Raw genomic sequence first — 19,793 nt, forward strand, 5'->3', positions numbered from 1 at the left:
AAAAAAAAAAAAAAAAAAAAAAAAAAAAAAGAAAATGGTCAGTCCTTGCCTTAAGTGATGACATTACCTTGTGAAAGTCCTTTTCCTGGCTCATCCTGGCTCAAAAAACTCCCCCACTGAGCACCTTGTGACCCCCACTCCTGTCCACCAGAAAACAATCCCCCTTTGACTGTAATTTTCCTTTATCTACCCAAATCCTATAAAACGGCCCCACCCTTATCTCCCTTCGCTGACTCTCTTTTCAGACTCAGCCCACCTGCACCCAGGTGATTAAAAAGCTTTATTGCTCACACAAAGCCTGTTTGGTGGTCTCTTCACATGGACGCGCATGACACCTAACAAGCTTGATTGGTACTTTATTATAAATTTTCCCTCACATTTGGTAATTACAGTAGAAGTTGGACTTTAATAATAGTTGTATATCCTCCAATCTAAATTAATTGTAAAAATACATTTTTTCTCTCACCTGAGGATCTCCTAAGATGGCAATCCCTAATGTTAGCTTTCTCTTCTGCCCACCACTTAATTTTTTAGCAATAATGTCTTGAATGCTTTGCATATCTAATTCCATTATAATTCTTTTTACCTATCAAAAAAAACTCTGTGTTAGCAATACCAAATATTTTATTTTAAGCAGTTTTTACTCTCTAAAAATGAAAAGAATTTATTGTAGAACTTCATTGATTAAGCTTTATCTATCAAAGAGTAAAGTAATAGCTGAACAAAAAAAATATAGTCAAAAGTAAATTATTTCCAAAGCCATCAATTTTAATGTATTCCTCTACCTCTTGTTCCACTTCCTTTGGCTGAATCCCTTTTATTTTAGCAAATACCCTGAGGTTTTCTCTCACAGTGAGGAAGTCAAATTGAAAATTGAACTGTGGACAAAATCCAATGTTCTGTCTAATTTCTTCCATGGCAGTTATTTCAGAGAGTTGGGTATTATAAATAGTGGTTGATCCTATAAATAGAAATTTAAAAGGCTTTACTGCCAGAATGTTAATTCTATGCAGAGTGATAATATATGTCAATATTTAGATTTTGTTCAAAAAACTTGTTTTTATTAAAGAAACTTCACATTTTCCAATTGCATAATTAATACAATGAATAATTCAGATTACTCTTAACATAAATATGTGTCCACAGCAATGCAAAGTACACATGGAATGTCAAATAATAGTGGAATAGAGATACAAATGTTTTCATGAATTTATGTACATAGAAGATAAATATTTCCTGTTCTAAATTATTCAACTGTGTAACAAGTCCAATATACAGAAATAATTTTTACACAATCAAATCAATTTACAACTTGCTTTTTCAGCCAACTTACTTTGTAAAACTATTTTCTCACCTTCTGTAGAAACAGACAATCCACTAAGAATGTTTAGCAGTGTTGATTTACCAGCTCCATCATGCCCAAGTATTGCAGTGATCTGTCCTTCATATATGTCAAAAAATATGCCTGTTTTAGAATAAAATGTGGAAATTAGATTTTGGATTAGATGCAGATGGAATGGACCTTAAAATTGGAAAAGTAAAATATATGTCAGCATTTCATTTCATTGGTATCTTAATACATCCCCTATTAAATTATACATTTAATTGTATAAGTGATGTATTCATGAAGACAAAGCTTCAATTTGTCTGGAGAAATTGGATCAAGACTGGGAATATAAATTCCTACCTTCTTGCTTCCTTCAAATCCTTTGACTGTCAAAGAATCTATACATTTAATATTTAATAAAGCAAAGACTACTAGGAATAAAAACAAAACAGTTTATTTGCTTCCAAGGCAAAGGAAAGCAGTGTGGTTTAAGAAATTGTCTCCCTGAGGCTTGCAGAGCTAGAAACAGAAAGTCTGGGTGTAGAGAAAAGGGGGAGAGTTTATTTCATACTTGGAGGGAGGTAGAATTGGTAAGGAGAACATTGGTGAAGTATCTCCTGGTATTGGTCATCATTCTGTTTTATATCACAAAAGTATGGGCATGATATTTAGAAATATCTGCTGGGATCTAAGACATGTCACAGGCATTTTCACATATATGTGCCTAAGGCTTGACAACTTTTTCTTTAATGTTTGAAAACTTAACTCCATCAGAAAACAAGAATTCAGTTAGCATGCCAGAAATTTTAGGAGATTCTCTGAAGACAGAAAATAGAGTGAATTAGATTGTCAGAGAGTCACAAATCAGGCAAACCACAGCCCAAAACAGATGATGAAGAGTTCTATGAAAGTAAAACCAATTTCACTGATACTTCAAGCTTAGTTTGAGGAAGTCAGGTCAAAGATTATAAACTGGTATAAACCGTGCATTCCTATTTTTGAAAAAATATTTTATATATAAATGTATATATAGAAAAAAGATAATATATTCTTGGTGATTATCCTTCATGGTATAAACATATTTTTAATTTTTTTGTTTTCTCCATATTTATTCTCTAATGTTCCACAATAATTATTTATATTTTCAGATCACAAAAATGTCTCTGTGTTTTAATTTAAAACATTATCAAGCAATGAGGTTTTTCTTTTTACCTTGCAATGCTTCTACTTTTCCAGTCTTTCCATTATATTCTTTTTTAACATTTCTGATTCTGAAAGAAGATGAAGTAATTTGGAGGTAAATGCATTTTCTAATATTAATAACACAGATTACAGTTCATAACTAAGTCAGGGAACTTCACAGTAAAGGGTATCACTCTCAATGGGACCTAAGGAGGGCAGTAGAAAAAGCCCTCCCCTCACCACTCCCAAAAGAGATTTACACAGACCTGCTAATACTCTTACAAAGCTTGGCATTTCATATATTCCAGCTATTTCTCTAAGTTATCAAATGAATAAGGGAAAGCTAAAAATGAAAAAAAAAAAAAAAAAAAAAAAGAAGAAGGCAAGAAGGGAGAGAAAGAAAAAAAGGGAGAGAGGCTTTCCCTCAATCTTGAAATCCTCTCAATCATTATCTTTCACAGGCAAATTTGTCAAAATAATAATCTTTACTCCCTATTTCCATTTCTTTATCCCACATTTATTTCCAAGCCTAAGACAATATAGCTTCTCACCTTACCACTCCACAAAAAACTATTCTCAATGAAATTCATCAATGACCATTCTAGTTATCAAATCTAATGAACACTTTTTAGTCCTTATTTGATATCCCTCATCACTGTTTTAAACTATTACTCACTCTTTTCATAAGTCTCTACTTCCCTGGCTTCTACACTTTGGCTTCCACATCTTCCTCTTACTATTCCGTTTTGGCATACTTTATGGACTCCTTAAATTGGATTCTATACTTGACCAATTATTTTTCTTATTCTCAAACTTTTGCCATACAATCTTACCCATTCTCATGGCTTCAACTGCTACCTAAATTCTGATGATTCCCAAATTTGTGTTTTAGAGATTTCTTCAAAGTTTCAGATATTCTGCTTTTTACTATATATGTGCACTTGGATATCAAACTGAATGCATTATATTTTCCTCTAAACCGGCCCACTTCCATTCTCTATCTCAGTTAGCATTTCTACTATCTACCCAGGAACTCAAGCTAAGAGCCTGAGAGGCATCCTTAACTCTCTCTCTCCCTTTTTCACCCCATCCTGTGACCTACAAAATTATTACAATTTAACTTCAAGAATTTATGAATTTAACTTTATAAATCTATTTGAATTTATCTCTTTACCACTTTTCTTTTACCTTCTTGCCCAGGCTCTTTTCATCTTTCACCTCAACCAGGGCTATGACCTGTGTGCTAGATTTTTAATTATCCCCTGAGACGGAGTCTCGCTTTGTCGCCCAGGCTGGAGTGCGGTGGCGCGATCTCGGCTCACTGCAAGCTCCGCCTCCCGGGTTCACGCCATTCTCCTGCCTCAGCCTCCCAAGCAGCTGGGACTACAGGCGCCCACCACCGCGCCCGGCTAGTTTTTTGTATTTTTAGTAGAGACGGGGTTTCACCGTGTTAGCCAGGATGGTCTTGATCTCCTGACCTCGTGATCCGCCCGCCTCGGCCTCCCAAAGTGCTGGGATTACAGGCGTAAGCCACCGCGCCCAGCCAATTATCCCTTTTCTATCAGCAACAATCTCTTTTCTTCTGCAATGCAGAGGACATACCATGGACTAGATTTCACAGAACCCTCTTTTCAGTATCAGATTTTGCTAATGAGAAGGACATGGGCAAGATTTGGAGAGTAGAAATAAAGCAAGGTCATTATTCTCGGTTCACGTGAGCCAAGCATATTTGCAGGCTCGAGGTTTGCAACAGCTTCTCACATTTCTTGACAAGTACTGCTTTGCTACTGCAGATTAAGATAACTGGTGAGAGATTTCCCAGAAAATCCCTGACATTTGCGGCAGTATACCGACAAACTTCTTGAAAAACACCCGTTTCTATGCATCAGGGTAAGGTCCTCAGTGGCTATTTCCCGACTTTCTGGCTGTAACTTAACCTTCTCTCCTCTAACTCTTGTATATTTGTGAATCCCTAGTTCCTGTATTAAACCACTTTGCTCCCACAATATTTTCAGCAACTCACTTTTCCTGACCAGACCTAGACTGATAAAGTACCCTAAATATTTCTATTTCTTCAGTTGCATCACCCTCAAATCCATTCTTCATAAAGCTGCCAAAGTGATCTATCAAAGTTCTGGTTACCTAATTTGCCTCCTTAAAAATCATTCAGTGATTCCCCACACTATACAGGATAGCCTAATCTCCTTACCTTGGCAAGCAAAATCTTCCATGATCTGATTTGATCCCTACATCTTAAAGTTTACCTCTCTCTTTTCTTGTACTTTAAGGTCAGAAATGTCAGTTCCTTGTGTTCCCTAGACATACACACTGTCTCTTGCTCTACTAGGTGGCTTATGCCATATTCTATGTATGGAAGGACCTTCACATACCCCACCATACTTTATATGACCAAGACCCTTCTCTTTCATAAGACTCACCTTAAGAGTCACCTCCTTTTGACTTTCCCCACTATACTACACTGGGTTGGATGATCCTTCTTTATTTCTTTTAATTATCTGTGTCCATCTCTACTACTTCTTTTATCAGTTATCTATTTTAGTGTCTATTTCCCTAGACTCTGCACTTCCTGAGGTTAAAGACTATCATTAATCTCTGTATCCTAATTCTAGGAGAGGGGTTGATTAATGATGAATAAATTAACAAAGTAATTAATTTGTCAGCAGTAACAGTCTGGTCCAGAATGATCAAAGAGTTGCTGGTTTCAGGTATGTTAGGCCACTTCCTATAGGATGTTCCCTGTATCTCTAGGTACAGACAGGGGGAACATCAAGGTAGATGACACTGTATGCAGGTTTAGACAAGCTAGAACTGTCACATTTACCTGAAAGTATACTCAATTCACATTAACGTCATAAGGGCAAATTAGACCTAAGACCACTGAATAGGATGGCTAACATCAACCACTTAGGAGACCCAAATAACCTCTCTTCACACCATACAACCACACCATCTCCATTGTTCACTGGATGAATATGGATCAAACTCATGATTCTGGGCATTTATTGAACCATGCCCTAAAAGATGAGCTTTTGGCCTGACAAAGGAGGAAATAATATAATTTAGTCCTAATTTAATTTGTTATGTGCAACAACACTAAATTTTCTGTTGTCAATGTAATTACTATCAGAATTAATAGCAAAGAAAGTGATAAACTATAGCTACAGAATAACTATAAAAGTCTTCATGCAGGAGATAGGACTTGAAAGACTACTAAAAATTATAGAATTTGAGAAATTTCCTCAACTCCAGGGAATAGAGAACTTTCACCTTGATCTTTTCATGTTAGGTTATAGTATTCTCCTTCTCCTGTTGTCTCCTTCCTCATTTCCCACTGCTCCCAGATACTTTCACCAATCACCTACATATCTGTTTCAAAATAAGGTGAATTGATATTGGTCTAACTGATTTAGTATATTTGGGATATTCCTAATAGCTAATATTTATTGAATACCTAGCAATGAGCCATGTAAAAGCTTTACATGTGATAGCTCATTGACTTTTTATGACAAATTGTCTATTATTGTTATGCTCATTTTTAAGATGAAGAAATTGATGCAAAGGAGGTTAATACTTTAGCTGAAATTAATAAGGGGCAAAGCCAGGATTCAAACCAGTTGGTTTAAATCTACAGACTACATCATAATCACTATGATCTACTGTCTCCTGAAAAAATACTTTTAAAAAGATACCTTTACATAAATAGAATGCCACTTAAGAATATTGCCCAAAAATCTTGAATAAAATATGCAAACACCTAGGGAAGTATGCACTAAATTATAGCAGAATCTTTTACTGATGGTTCTCCCTGCATTATTTCTTATTTGTATACTTTCAGTCAATCAAACCAGTTTGAATGTACAACTAACATTTATGCAGTCCCTATTACGTAACAGGCATATATGCTAAATTGTCTTATTATTTATATTATTAAAGATGAAAGAGAGGCATTCTATTCTATTTATTCATTTATTTATTTTTGAGACAGGGTCTGGGTCTGTCGCCCAGGCTGGAGTGCAAGTGGTACCATATTGGCTCAAACTCCACCTCTTGGGCTCAAGCCATCCTCCCACGGACAGCCTCCCCAGTAGCTGGGACTACAGGCACGCACCACCATACCTGGCTAATTTTTGTATTTTTTGTAAAGACAGAGTTTCGTCATGTTGCTCAGACTTGTCTCAAACTCCTGAGTTCAAGTGATCCGCCCACCTGGGTCTACCAAAGTACTGGGATTATAGGTGTGAGCCACTGCACCTGGCCATATATTCTTAGAAATGAATGAAAAAGAAGCTTAGCCGGGCACGGTGGCTCAAGCCTGTAATCCCAGCACTTTGGGAGGCCGAGACGGGCGGATCACGAGGTCAGGAGATCGAGACCATCCTGGCTAACATGGTGAAACCCTGTCTCTACTAAAAAATACAAAAAACTAGCCGGGTGAGGTGGCGGGCGCCTATAGTCCCAGCTACTCCGGAGGCTGAGGCAGGAGAATGGCATAAACCCGGGAGGTGGAGCTTGCAGTGAGCTGAGATCTGGCCACTGTACTCCAGCCCGGGCTACAGAGCAAGACTCCGTCTCAAAAAAAAAAAAAAAAAAAAAAGAAAAAGAAGCTTAGATGGCTCATATAGTTTAACTGAAAGTCACAAAGCTATTAAATTGTGAAGAGACCTTTTGACTTCAAATTTCAGTCCCTATACTCCCTAAAGGAAGATAGCCTAAGTTTGAAACACATGTATAATATATACTTATATACTGCATATGTATACATATACATAACACAGATGTATGTGTGTGTTAGAAGACAAAGCAGAGAGGGAGTGTAAGTGGTGGGAGATGATAAGATGGAAGACAGAAGATGAGAGGCAAGAAAATGATAGGTCTCTTAAATTTTACTGTTGATAGTATCAACAGTTTTTACTTTGAAAATGGTGAATGAGAGGAATTTAAGATGATGGCAGAGAATAATAAAAAGAAAAGAACACATCATCTGTATCAACATTTGACCTGCAGCTTCATTTATTAAGCTTTTACCTATAAGTGTACACGGTCACATAATTTCTTAGTTACCTTATGGCTTCTTTTCCATGGAACTCTGGAGAAACCGGTTCAAAAGAGTCATCAGAGGAATGCTCAGAATTTATTTCATTCTCAAAGATTTCATGATGAGTATTTTGATGTTTGGACCAAAAGGAAGACTTAAGGAAAAATAATGGAGAATCCCCATGGCCATCTTTATCTAACAAATAAAGATACAATTACATATTGCATCAATTAAACCACACTAATAAAAAGGAACATCTGTCCTTTACTTGCTATAAATTTTGAACTTAATTTATTACCTTGGGCATTTACATTTATAATGTTCAAAATAAACCATTACAGGTGCATTAAAGTTAAGACAGAGCTGTGGCTTTCAATAAGTTATCAGTGGTGATTGAGAAAAGTAAAAGCGCTCATGAGAGGGAATACAGTTCTAGCTGTAGGGAATCATATCAAACATCAAGAACGTCATTTTTTGGATTTCCAGACATTCGGATGCTAAAAAAAGAGATGTGTAAGCTGATCCTGCCACAGCATATGCAGACATATTATTTTGATAATATAGAAAAAATATTGAAAATAGTGAGTATATAATTCATCGTAAATTAAAAGAGATCTTTTTTCTGAGTCCTAAGAATACAACAAAAGCACAAAAATGAACATATTAAGAATGTAAAGGTAGACATATGGCTGGATAACTTTTGTCAAATAGGAAAAAGACATAGAAAGGAAGAAAATTAAAATTAAAGGATCATATGTAAGAGGGATGGGAAATATTTTTAATTCATTAGAAAAATTAAACACAGATTAAATTGTTTCTGCCATAAGTCTTCTTATGTTTTATTTTATATAAATTTTTTCAACCAGATACATAGATAATTCTTTGACTTTTTATGACCTGGAATTATACAGGGATCTGTATCAAGAGATAGTTCATATCATTCCCCAGTAGAAGGGGCTCTACGTATAATCAAGTAAAAATGGCTTGACAGTTAAATGGACTTTTATCTATTAGAGTAGAAACTACAGCTGCAGATCTAAAGAAGGAAAGAGAATAATATGAGATGGTGTTTTAATGATATATCCACAAAACAGGAATTTATTGGTGGTAAGAGGAGGAAATTTAAAAGATTTTTCAGAAACTATAGGATAATTAAAAGAATACAGAATTTTCACAGGTAATATTTTACTGCAAGCTGTTACTGAAAGTTAATATAATGTAGGGGGATGAAGCTGAGCAAAAGAAGAGCTAAAGAAGAGACAGAACATATAAACTTCTTGATATATGAAAGCAAAAGATGCTGATGACATGTAGAAAAATGTATGGGAAAGAATGGACAAGTTATAGATAGAAATTCTTTTTTTTTGAGACGGAGTCTCGAGCTGTGTCACCCAGGCTGGAGTGCAGTGGCGCGATCTCGGCTCACTGCAAGCTCCGCCTCCCAGGTTCACGCCATTCTCCTGCCTCAGCCTCCGAGTAGCTGGGACTACAGGCGTCCGCCACCACGCCCGGCTAGTTTTTTGTATTTTTAGTAGAGACGGGGTTTCACCATGTTAGCCAGGATGGTCTCGATCTCCTGACCTCGTGATCCACCCGCCTCGGCCTCCCAAAGTGCTGGGATTACAGGCTTGAGCCACCGCGCCCGGCCTAGATAGAAATTCTTTGACAAGAGAAATGAAAATAGTATTGTGGTTTTAGAGATATTATGTGGGAGAGAAGAAATGTTCAAAAACGAAAATATGTAAACACATCTAGAGTTGAACTAGCCAAAAAGAGAAATTATACTATGAAAAAACAAAGCAAAAATTTTAGAAGGGGAAACAAATTAAAATTCAAAAATGAATTCATTTTATTCATAGAAACTATAGTATTTTAAAAAACATATCAAAAATCAAACTAATGTTTTATATTCTTGTTTTGCTACTACTGTAGTTGTTGCCTGTCCTCGTTAGTGCCTCACCTCTAGTAGCCAAAGCCAGAAACCAGTGAGCCATCCTCACCTCTTTTCCCTCTCTCTCACCTCCCCCAACTTCTATATAATTAACCACCAAATCAGATTGTTTCTATTACCTAAAAATTTCGTGAATCTGTTCTCCCCTTTACATTACAATGACATCTTAATTTGATCCTCTCAAACAGATTAGTATCCACCTGCTTTCAGCCCATTCTTCATGCAGCTGCCAGAGAGAGCTTCCTAAAATGCAAATCTAACCAGTGAAAGAGCCTACATACACTACTACTTCAGTCTCTCTCCATTTTTTGCATCAGTTGTTCTAACGCTTTTGGATTTTGTATACAAACAATATTTCAAGACACAAATATATTGTGTTAAGGATAGTTTAAAAGCCTATCTGTTATGCTATAACCATCACTGCAAAAATGAAATATTTTCACTACAAAATACAGATAGAGAAAAGCTATGATCTCACAATAGAGAAGACAACTTCAAATTAAAGAATTAAGATATATAAATAAATTTCACATTCTTTCTCTTATCTGACAAGGTGAAAATTTTGTCAGCGATCATCACCAATACTTGAGTTGCCCAAGTGGACACAATCCAAAATTCTGTACATGCCGTATCAAGTGAAAATTATGACCAGGTACCTATAGAGGGGCTTATTGGAGACAAGCCTCAGAATCTCAGGGATCTTTACATGCTATAGTGTAATGTGCACAAGCATGTGCATCTGGAAAAATCTCCCAGTAATTCTTGTACACTGGTTAATAATTTCTACATCACAGTCTCCTACTATGCACCAACTCTGCCAAACAATTTTTAATTTCCCTTATGATATACTATTTCACATTGCTGAGCATACTTGCTGTTGACTCTATGGCTGGATAACTGCTGTCAAATAGGAAAGGATATAGAAAGGAAGAAAATTAAAATGTATTGCTGAGCATACATGCTGTTGACAATATGACTGTAGACAAAATGTGTTTTCAAGATTCTTTCAGATGATTTGTTTTTAAGACTCTTCTCCACAAGATAAACTTACTTATCCTCTAAATGCAATTTGAGGTGTTTCCTCCATGCCTTTTCTAATTTGACAACCCTAGAACTTACCCTCTCATGGAACTTTGTGGTATCCTCTCTTATTACACTTCTTACACTACATTTAACTACTAATTTACATAAGTATTTCCAATGATAACTGCAAAAGCCTTGAAGACTCAGACTCTTAACCCATCATAGGCTTCAATAAGCAGTTACATTTTAAATGGTTAAGTAGATTAAATCTGATGTCTAATTGGTATAGATATCATTAGCAATTCTTAGCTTGTTTTGGTTCAGTAAAAGAATTATAAATGTAAAAACATTTACATATAACCTGGTCTAAAAATAAAGATTTGAAAGATGCTTATAAAAATTTAGATTGACCAGGCACAGTGGCTCACGCCTGTAATTTCAGCACTTTGGGAGGCCAAGGCAGCTAAATGGCTTGAGGCCAGGAGTTTTAGACCAGCCTGGATAACATGAGCATTAGGTCAGAGTTTCAAAGTTCTAGTCCAAATTCTGCTAAATGTGTTCTTGGCCAGTCGTATAACTTCTCTAGATCACTGTTTCGGCACCTCTAAGATGCGTGTTCTGGATTAAATAATGAACTAAAAGCTGATTATTAAAAGTATAGATTATACAAACAGGAATTGAAAGGAAAAAGTCAAATTCAGTTTTCCCAGGTTTAAAGATTACTTGTGCTTCTGGGCAGTGAGGCTGGGGGAATATTGGAAAAGAAAAACAAGATGACTATGAATAAGTGAAGGACTTAAAGAAACATGAAAATGTTGCCTATTAAAATGCTAATTAAATTCTAGAGATGAGGAATTTGTGTTACCATATTAATGATCAAAAAGCTCTCAGTTGCATGTAAAACTTGTAATTCTAATCACAACAGAAGATCAGGAAGGGGAAATAGTAAAAGCACAAATGTAATATCCCTAGAATTATCATAAGTCTGGAGTTTCTATCTTTATATCTAACTGTTATAACTGAGCTTCATAGTAGATGGGATTTGAGCATACAATGTCTGTGAACAAAGAACATTATTGTTCTTATTAAAGCTTAAAAACCCATCATCGTGTTATAGAAACTTACCTTAAATTTAGGACCTCCAGACATTAGGTAGATACAAATGATACAGAAAATGTGATTCTAGAATAATACTTTTCTTTTAAACAAAACATTCTATGTAAAATTTGTCCCCTGACATGCTCAGAGGTATCATTTAAATGAAAAAAAAAAATGAAGTTGGTATAGCAGACATCAATAAGGTGTGTAATGGGACTTCCCAGCACTTGTTCCCTAGCAGAAACATTAACTTGAAACAACTATCCACTCAAAAATACCTTCACAAGCGCTAAGAAAACCAGGTGACTGAGTACAGCACCTGAGTGTAGTAGCTCAGAAATAAGAAAAGGTGCATTGAAGAGGGCAGAAAAGACAGTTTTGCAAAACCTGTGCCACCCCTTCCCAATCTGTCAGGCAGCACAACACGAAAACAGATACCCTCCACTTGAGGAAATGAGAGATTGTTTCGTGTCTGTGCAAAAAGCATTTTAGTTTGATGTAGACTCTGTCTCACACCATATACAAATTGATCCCAACTTGCAAAGCTTCAACTTATAATTTTTCAACTTTACAATGGGTTTATTGGGATGAAATCCCATTGTAAGTTGAGGAATATCTGTACAAAAATCAATTCAAAATGAAGTAAAGACTTAAAAGTAAAACCCTAAACTGTAAAACTACTAGAAAGAAATGGGGGTGGGGGAGGAGGCGGAGCTTCATGACATTGGTCTGGGCAATGATTTTTTTTGGATAGGACCCCAGAAGCATGAATAACAAAACAAAAGTAGACATATGAGATTACATCAAACTAAAAAGCTTTTGCACAGCCAGGAAAGCAATCAACAGAGTAAACAGAAAATATTTGCAAATGATACATCTGATAAGAGGTTAATATACAAAATATGCAGCAAACTCAACAGTAAGAAAACAATAACCCAATTTGAAAATGAGCAAAGGACCTGAATAAACATTTCTGAAAAGAAGACTTACAAATGGCCAACAAGAATATGAAAAAGTACTCAACATCACTAATCATCAAGGAAATGCAAATTAAAACCACAATGTGATAGCACCTCACATCTGTTAGAAAGGATGCTATGGAAAAGATGAAGGGTAAAAAGTGTTGGCAAGGATGTGGAGAAAAGGGAAGCCTTGCCACTGTTGGTGAAAATGTAAATTAGTACAACCGTTATGAAAAACATGATGGAGGTTCCCAAAAAGGTAAAAATAGAACTACCATATGATTGAGCAATTACACTTCTGGTATACATCCTAAGGAAATGAAAGCATTACATTGAAGAGATATCTGCACTCCCATATTCACTGCAGCATTATTCACAATAGTCAAGATATGAAAAAACAAACTGAGTGTCCATCAAAGGATAAATGGAGAAATAAATTGTGGTATATATATGTACAATAGAATACTATTTAGCTTGTCAACGGAAGGAAATTTTGTCATTTGTGACAACATGCACGAATCTGGAGATACATCATGTTAAGTAAAATAAGCCAGATACAGAAATATAAATACCACATAACCTCACTTATATGTAGAATCTAAAATGTGGAATGAACTGAAATAGAGAATAGAATCTTGGCTACCAGGGCCTGGCAGGGGGTGGGGAGAGGGCAGGGGTTGGAGAGGTTGGAAAGATGTTTGTTAGTCAAAGGATACAAAATTTTAGTTAGGTAGGAGGAATAAATTCAAGAGACCCACTGTACAACATGGTGACTATACTTAATAACAATGTATTTTGAAAACTGCTAAGAGAGTAGATTTTAAGTGTTCTCACCACAAAAAAATAAGTACGTGAGGTAATGGATATGTTAATTAGATATGGCTAAGTTCACAATGTATATTATTTCAAAACATCATCTGTACATGGTAAATATATCAAGTTTTTGGCAATTAAATTAATTATTTTTAAAAAGGTTTTGTGGTCAGTGAAGTACAGACACAGTGAATTACTAATTAAATTTTATAAGAATGTATTAGGAAAAACATTATGTTTACTACAGAAAACCAAAAATTTAGTAAAGGGGAAAAAAGGAATATGGCACAGAATTGTAAAACAGAAAAAATTTTAACCTTGGCAATAATACAGCTTATTTCTTCCTCTACCTACTACAAAGAATTCCAATTTTGTCTGCTAGGTTCCCGGGTTTTGGGGGCTAAAGAAAATTAATTTGATTTATATTACAAAGGGTAACAAATGATGGACAAAGGCTAAAACAAGAGATTCCAAAAGGAAGAAAGCAATGAGAAAATAGAGCAGAGCCTAAACCAATTAGTTAAAGGGCACTTTTAAGAATTTAGATGCCAGGCACAGTGGCTCACATTTGTAATCCCAGCACTTTAGGTGGCCAAGGTGGGAGGATCGCTTGAGGCCAGGAGTTTGAGACCAGCCTGGGCAACACAGCAAGACCCCACCTCTACGAAAAAATTAAAAAAAAATAATTAGTCTGGTGTGGTGGCACATGTCTGTGGTCCCAGCTACGGAGGAGGCTGAGGTGGAAGGATAGTTTGAACCTGGGAGGTTAAGGCTGCACTGAGCTATGATGGCACCACTCCACTTCAGCCTGGGTAACAGGGAGACCCTGTCTTCAAAAAAAAAAAAGAATTTAGAGAACAGGGTGTTTTTAATGCTCTTGCCATATGTATAAGTGACAGAATGAGTGCATACAGAAGTAGACAAGCTTTAGGATTTGAAGTTCCATTTTGCCTGTTTGAAAAATAACAATAAAGTAATTTTTTAAATTATCAAATATGAGAGTGCTTTCACTGTGACCTGTATCAAGTTAGGGCAACATGTTAAGATAGTTTTATATGGGTTATGTATGCTACATGCTGCTCTTTAGTCAAAAGAAGAAACTTTATCTAATTAGAGAATTCAATTCATTTATTCACAGGAATAATTTTTCAAAGTAATTTTGAAGCCAATTTGCTACATACATAAGAAATTACTCACATGAAAATGATACATCATGAAATTGAAAAAGAAAATTGTATTATTTGCCAGTAAGAAGCATAGGGACTAAACTGTAAATGATAGTATAATAAAGATTAACCTAACAAAACAAGTCTAGAAGAAGGCCATAAATATTTTTCAAATAAAATACCTGATTTAGAAACCAGATGAATATACTAAAATAAGTAGCGTTTGAAATGACAGTAATAGATTCTGACATGTAAGAAATTATGTGTGAGGAAAACATGGATTTTTTATGGAGCTAAATAAGTACAGTCATGTGTCCTGAATGATGGGGATACCTTCTGAGAAATGTGTGATTTTGTCATTGTGCAAACACCATAGAGTGTACTCTATAAACCTAAATGATATAGTCTACTACACACCTAGGCTATATGGTAGTCCACGGCTCCTAGACTACAAACCTGTACAGCATGTTACTGTACTGTATACTGTAGGAAACTGTAACACAATGGTATCTCTATCTTATCACATCTAAACATAGAAAAGGTACAGTAAAAATATGGGATTATGATCTTATGTGACCACTGTGGTACCTGTACTCCATCACTGACCAAAACATCATTATGCAGCACATGACTGTACGTTAGTTTTTAGGATTATATGTGTACACACTATTTACAAATTTTATAGTCATTTAAAAGCTATCTGTAGAGCTTATGCTATTACTTTATTATTATTATTATTATTGTTTCAATAGTTTTGGGGGAACAGGTGATGTTTGGTTACATGGATAAGTTATTTAGTGGTTATTTCTGAGATTTCGCTGTACACATCACCCGAGCAGTGTACACTGCATCCAATGTGTAGTCTTTTATCCTTCAACCCCTCATCCTTCCCTCCAAGTCCCCAAAGTTCATTATATTATTCACATGCTTTTGCATCCTCATAGCTTAGCTCCCACTTATAAGCAAGAGCATATGATGTTTGGTTTTCCATTCCTGAGTTAACTTCACTTAGAATAATGGTCTCTGACTCCATCTAGGTTGCTGCAAATGCCATTATTTCATTCCTTCTATGCCTGAGTAGTATTTTATTTATTTATATATATATATATAAAATATATATTTAATAAATACATATATACACACATTCATATAATGATACATATATATGCCACATTTTCTTTACCCACTCATTGATGGATGGGCATTTGGGCTCATCCCATATTTTTGCAATACCACCTTACTCCTGCAAAATGGCCATAATTTAAAAAATAAAAAAAGAATAGATGTTGGCACAGATGTCATGAGAAGGGAACACATTTACATGGCTCATGGGAACGTAAACTTGTACAACCACTATGGAGATTCCTTAAAGAGCTAAAAGTGGAACTACCCTTTGATCCAGCAGTCCCACTACTAGTTATCTACCCAGAGGAAAAGAAATCACTACATGAAAAAGACACTTGCATATGAATGTTTATTGCAGCACAATTTGCAATTGCAAAAATAGGGAACCAGCCTTAAATAATGCCATTATTTTATTCCTCTTTAATGGCTGAGTAGTATCCTATGGTATATATATATCATATATATATATACACATCATATATATCATATATGTGTATGATCTATATATATACACACACCGCATTTTCTTTATCCACTTGTTGGTTGAGAGCATCTAATGTTCATCAGAGATATTGGTCTGTAGCTTTCTTTTTTTGTTATGTCCTTTCCTGGTTTTGGTATTAGGGTGATCCTGGCTTCACAGAATGATTTAGGGAGGATTCCCTCTTTCTCTATCTTTTGAAATAGTGTCAATAGGATAGGTACCAACTCTTCTTTGAGTGTCTGACAGAATTCAGCTATGAATTCATCTTTTTGAGGGGGGAATATTTTAATTACCACTTCAATCTCACTGCTTGTTATTGATCTGTTCAGAGTTTCTATTTCTTCTTGGTTTAATCTAGAAGGGTTATATATTTCCAGGAATGTATCCATCTCCTCTAGGTTTCATAGTTTTTGCACATAAAGGTGTCCATAGTGGCCTTGAATGATCTTTTGTACTTCTGTGTTATCAGTTGTAATATCTCTCATTTCATTCCAAATTGAGCATATTTGGATCTTCTCTCTTGGTGAATCTTGCTAGTGGTCTATCGATTTTGTTAAACTTTTCAAATAACCAGCTTTTCGTTTCATTTATTTTTAGTATTTTTTGTTTCAATTTCATTTAGTTCTGCCCTGATCTTGGTGATTTCTTTTCTTCTGCTGGGTTTGGGTTTGGTTTGTTTTTGTTTCTCTGGTTCCTTGAGGTGTGACCTTAGATTGTCTATTTGTGCTCTTTCAGACTTTTTGATGTAGGTATATTATGCTATGAACTTTCTTATTAGCACTGCTTTCGCTGTATCGCAGGGGTTTTGATAGGTTGTGTCACTATTATCATTAGGTTGAAATAATTTTTAAATTTCTGTTTTTATTTCATTGTTGACCCAACAATCATTCAGGAGCAGGTTATTTAATTTCCATGTATTTGCATGGTTCTGAGGATTCCTTTTGGAGTTGATTTTCAATTTTGTTCCATTGTGGTCTGAGACAGTACTTGATACAGTGTTGATTTATTGAGACTTGTTTTGTTGCTTATCATATGGTTTACCTTGGAGAAGGTTCCATGTGCTGATGAACAGAATGTATATTCTGCAGTTGTTGGGTAGAATATTCTGTAAATATTTGTTAAGTTCGTTTGTTCTAGGGTATACCTTAAGACCATTGTTTCTTTGTTAACTTTCTATCTTGATGACCTGTTTAGTGCTATTGGTGGAGTATTGAAGTCCCCCACTATCATCATGTTGCCATTTATCTCATTTCTTAGGTCTAGTAATAACTGTTTTTATAAATTTGGGAGCTCCAGTATTAGGTGCACATAGATTTAGGATTGTGATATTTTCCTGTTGGACCAGTCCTTTTATTATTATATAATGTCCCTCTTTGTCTTTTTTAACAGTTATTGCTTTAAAGTCTGTTTTGTCTGATATAAGAATAGCTACTCCTGTGTCCATTTGTATGGAATATCTATTCCCACCACTTTACCTTAAGTTTATGTGAGTCCTTATGTGTTGGGTGAGTCTCCTGAAGAGAGACCAGTGGGGTAAAAGAAAAACCATCAGGTGGGGGCAGGGTTAGGCACGTCTGAGCTCAGACTCTCCTTGGGGGTTTGCTTTGACCACTGTGGGGGACAGGTTTGCCGGGGGTGGTTCTCAGACCAGTGGAATTATGTTCCCAGGGAAATTATGGCTACTTCTTCTGTATCATACAGATAGCCAGGAAAGTGGGGGAAAGCCAGGAGTGGCAGGGCTCACCCAGATCCCACACAGTCAGCAAGGCCTGTCTCACTCCCGCTGTGCCCCCACAACAGCACTGAGTTTATATTCAGGCAGCCAGTGAGCTAGGCTGAGATCTTGCCCCAGGCTATAAGCCTCCCCGCTGAGAAAGCAAGTAGGGCTCTCAGGCCTGGCTGGGCCCTCCCCATCTGCCCACATCTTTGGCTGTGGCTTCTGTGCTAGTGTCGACACTTTCTGTTCAACCCCCTAACCAACTCCCACCCTGGCCCCTTCCGATTCTGCTCAAGAAAATTCATGCTCAGTCAAAGTTACTACAAAGTTCGGTTAGGAGTTTCCTTCACTCTGTGGTCCCTCCCCTATTTTATTACTTTTAATAACACTATAGAAAGCACTCTTATTGGGCTGATGTTTCCACAAAAGGGAGAGACTTGCTTTAAAGTCTGTTTTGTCTGATATAAGAATAGCTACTCCTGTGTCCATTTGCATGGAATATCTATTCCCACCCGTTTACAGACCACAGTGGCACAAAATCGAATCCATTAACTTCATATTGTGTTTCCCTCTTCATAGTTTTGAGATTCGGAAGAACAAGTATACTTGAGCCAAATATTAGCAAGAACCAATTAATGAACTATTTTACATAAGTGAGTTCAACTGAAGCACTCAAAAGCATCATTATTCCATAGCTGATTTAAGTGTTTCCCTCCCTCTCTCCAACCAAAACACACACCGACACATATATCCTACCTTTACGAAAGACAAAAACCAAATAAACACAGTTCTTTTTAATTAAAATTATGTTTAAAAATAATTCAGTTCATACCATTACATAGTAAAATGGAAATGAGGAAATTCTATTGTTTTGAAAATTTTTCTTCTCTACTATCAGAAATGCTTCTTAACTTACAAATAAACAGGTATTAATATATGTTTTAAGAAAGACAATTGCTTTAAATTTAACTTTAACCACACTATTAACTTACCAGGTAAAACTCGCTCAAAATACAATGTTAATATCAAATAGAAAAGAGCATCAAATGCCAAAATGAAGAAAGTGGCTATCATTATATACGAATCCCCAGAGGGATCAGGAAAAATAACACCACTTAAGTAATTATCCAGGTGTGTAATCTGAGATTTAAAAGAAAAAATAAAATGTTAGATGAACTTATAAAACTATATAAAACAATGTATTTTTTTAAAAAAGGTGGTACCTAGACATATGTAATTAATATTTTAATACCTTTTCAAATATGCACAGTAAAGGTGCTACTAGTATTGCTGCTTTTTAAAAATAGAAGTATTCTCACAAAACTGTAAAATGCTATACATGAAAGTAAAACAGAAAAGAGAAATGTAACTGTATCATTAATCATGGGTATTTTGACAAAGAAAATAGGGAGAAGTGGACAAGCAACCAAATATAACATACTTTGGAAGGAAAACTTGAAGTGGGCAACACAATTGGAGCCCATTTAAAGAAACATAAAAATTCTAAGTATAAGATATTGCAGAGGCCGGGCGCAGTGGCTCAAGCCTGTAATCCCAGCACTTTGGGAGGCCGAGGCGGGTGGATCACGAGGTCAGAAGATCGAGACTATCCTGGCTAACATGGTGAAACCCCGTCTCTACTAAAAATACAAAAAACTAGCCGGGCGTGGTGGCGGGCGCCTGTAGTCTCAGCTACTTGGGAGGCTGAGGCGGGAGAATGGCGTGAACCCGGGAGGCGGAGCTTGCAGTGAGCCGAGATCACGCCACTGCACTCCAGCCTGGGAGCACAGCAAGACTCCGTCTCAAAAAAAAAAAAAAAAAAAAAAAAAAAAAAAAAAAAAAAAAATTCTTTAAATATAAAAGAAATTTGGCGGGGGGGGGGGGCCAAA

At 36.0% G+C, this 19,793-nt stretch overlaps 1 protein-coding gene across 1 annotated transcript in view; it reads right to left on the reverse strand.

The window, feature by feature from the left end:
* Positions 1-19,793, reverse strand: part of ABCA10 (ATP binding cassette subfamily A member 10) — an 80,447-nt gene that overhangs the window by 46,731 nt on the left and 13,923 nt on the right. The window contains exons 9-14 of the mRNA XM_025362437.1: positions 18,897-19,044; positions 7,592-7,760; positions 2,540-2,598; positions 1,355-1,465; positions 786-961; positions 467-586 (exon numbers count right to left, since the gene is read on the reverse strand). Of these exons, the coding sequence (XP_025218222.1) occupies positions 467-586; positions 786-961; positions 1,355-1,465; positions 2,540-2,598; positions 7,592-7,760; positions 18,897-19,044 (783 nt within the window). The remainder of the gene's footprint in view (positions 1-466; positions 587-785; positions 962-1,354; positions 1,466-2,539; positions 2,599-7,591; positions 7,761-18,896; positions 19,045-19,793) is intronic.

Source organism: Theropithecus gelada, chromosome 16 (genome assembly GCF_003255815.1).
Source record: "Theropithecus gelada isolate Dixy chromosome 16, Tgel_1.0, whole genome shotgun sequence".
NCBI classification, from domain to species: domain Eukaryota; kingdom Metazoa; phylum Chordata; class Mammalia; order Primates; family Cercopithecidae; genus Theropithecus; species Theropithecus gelada.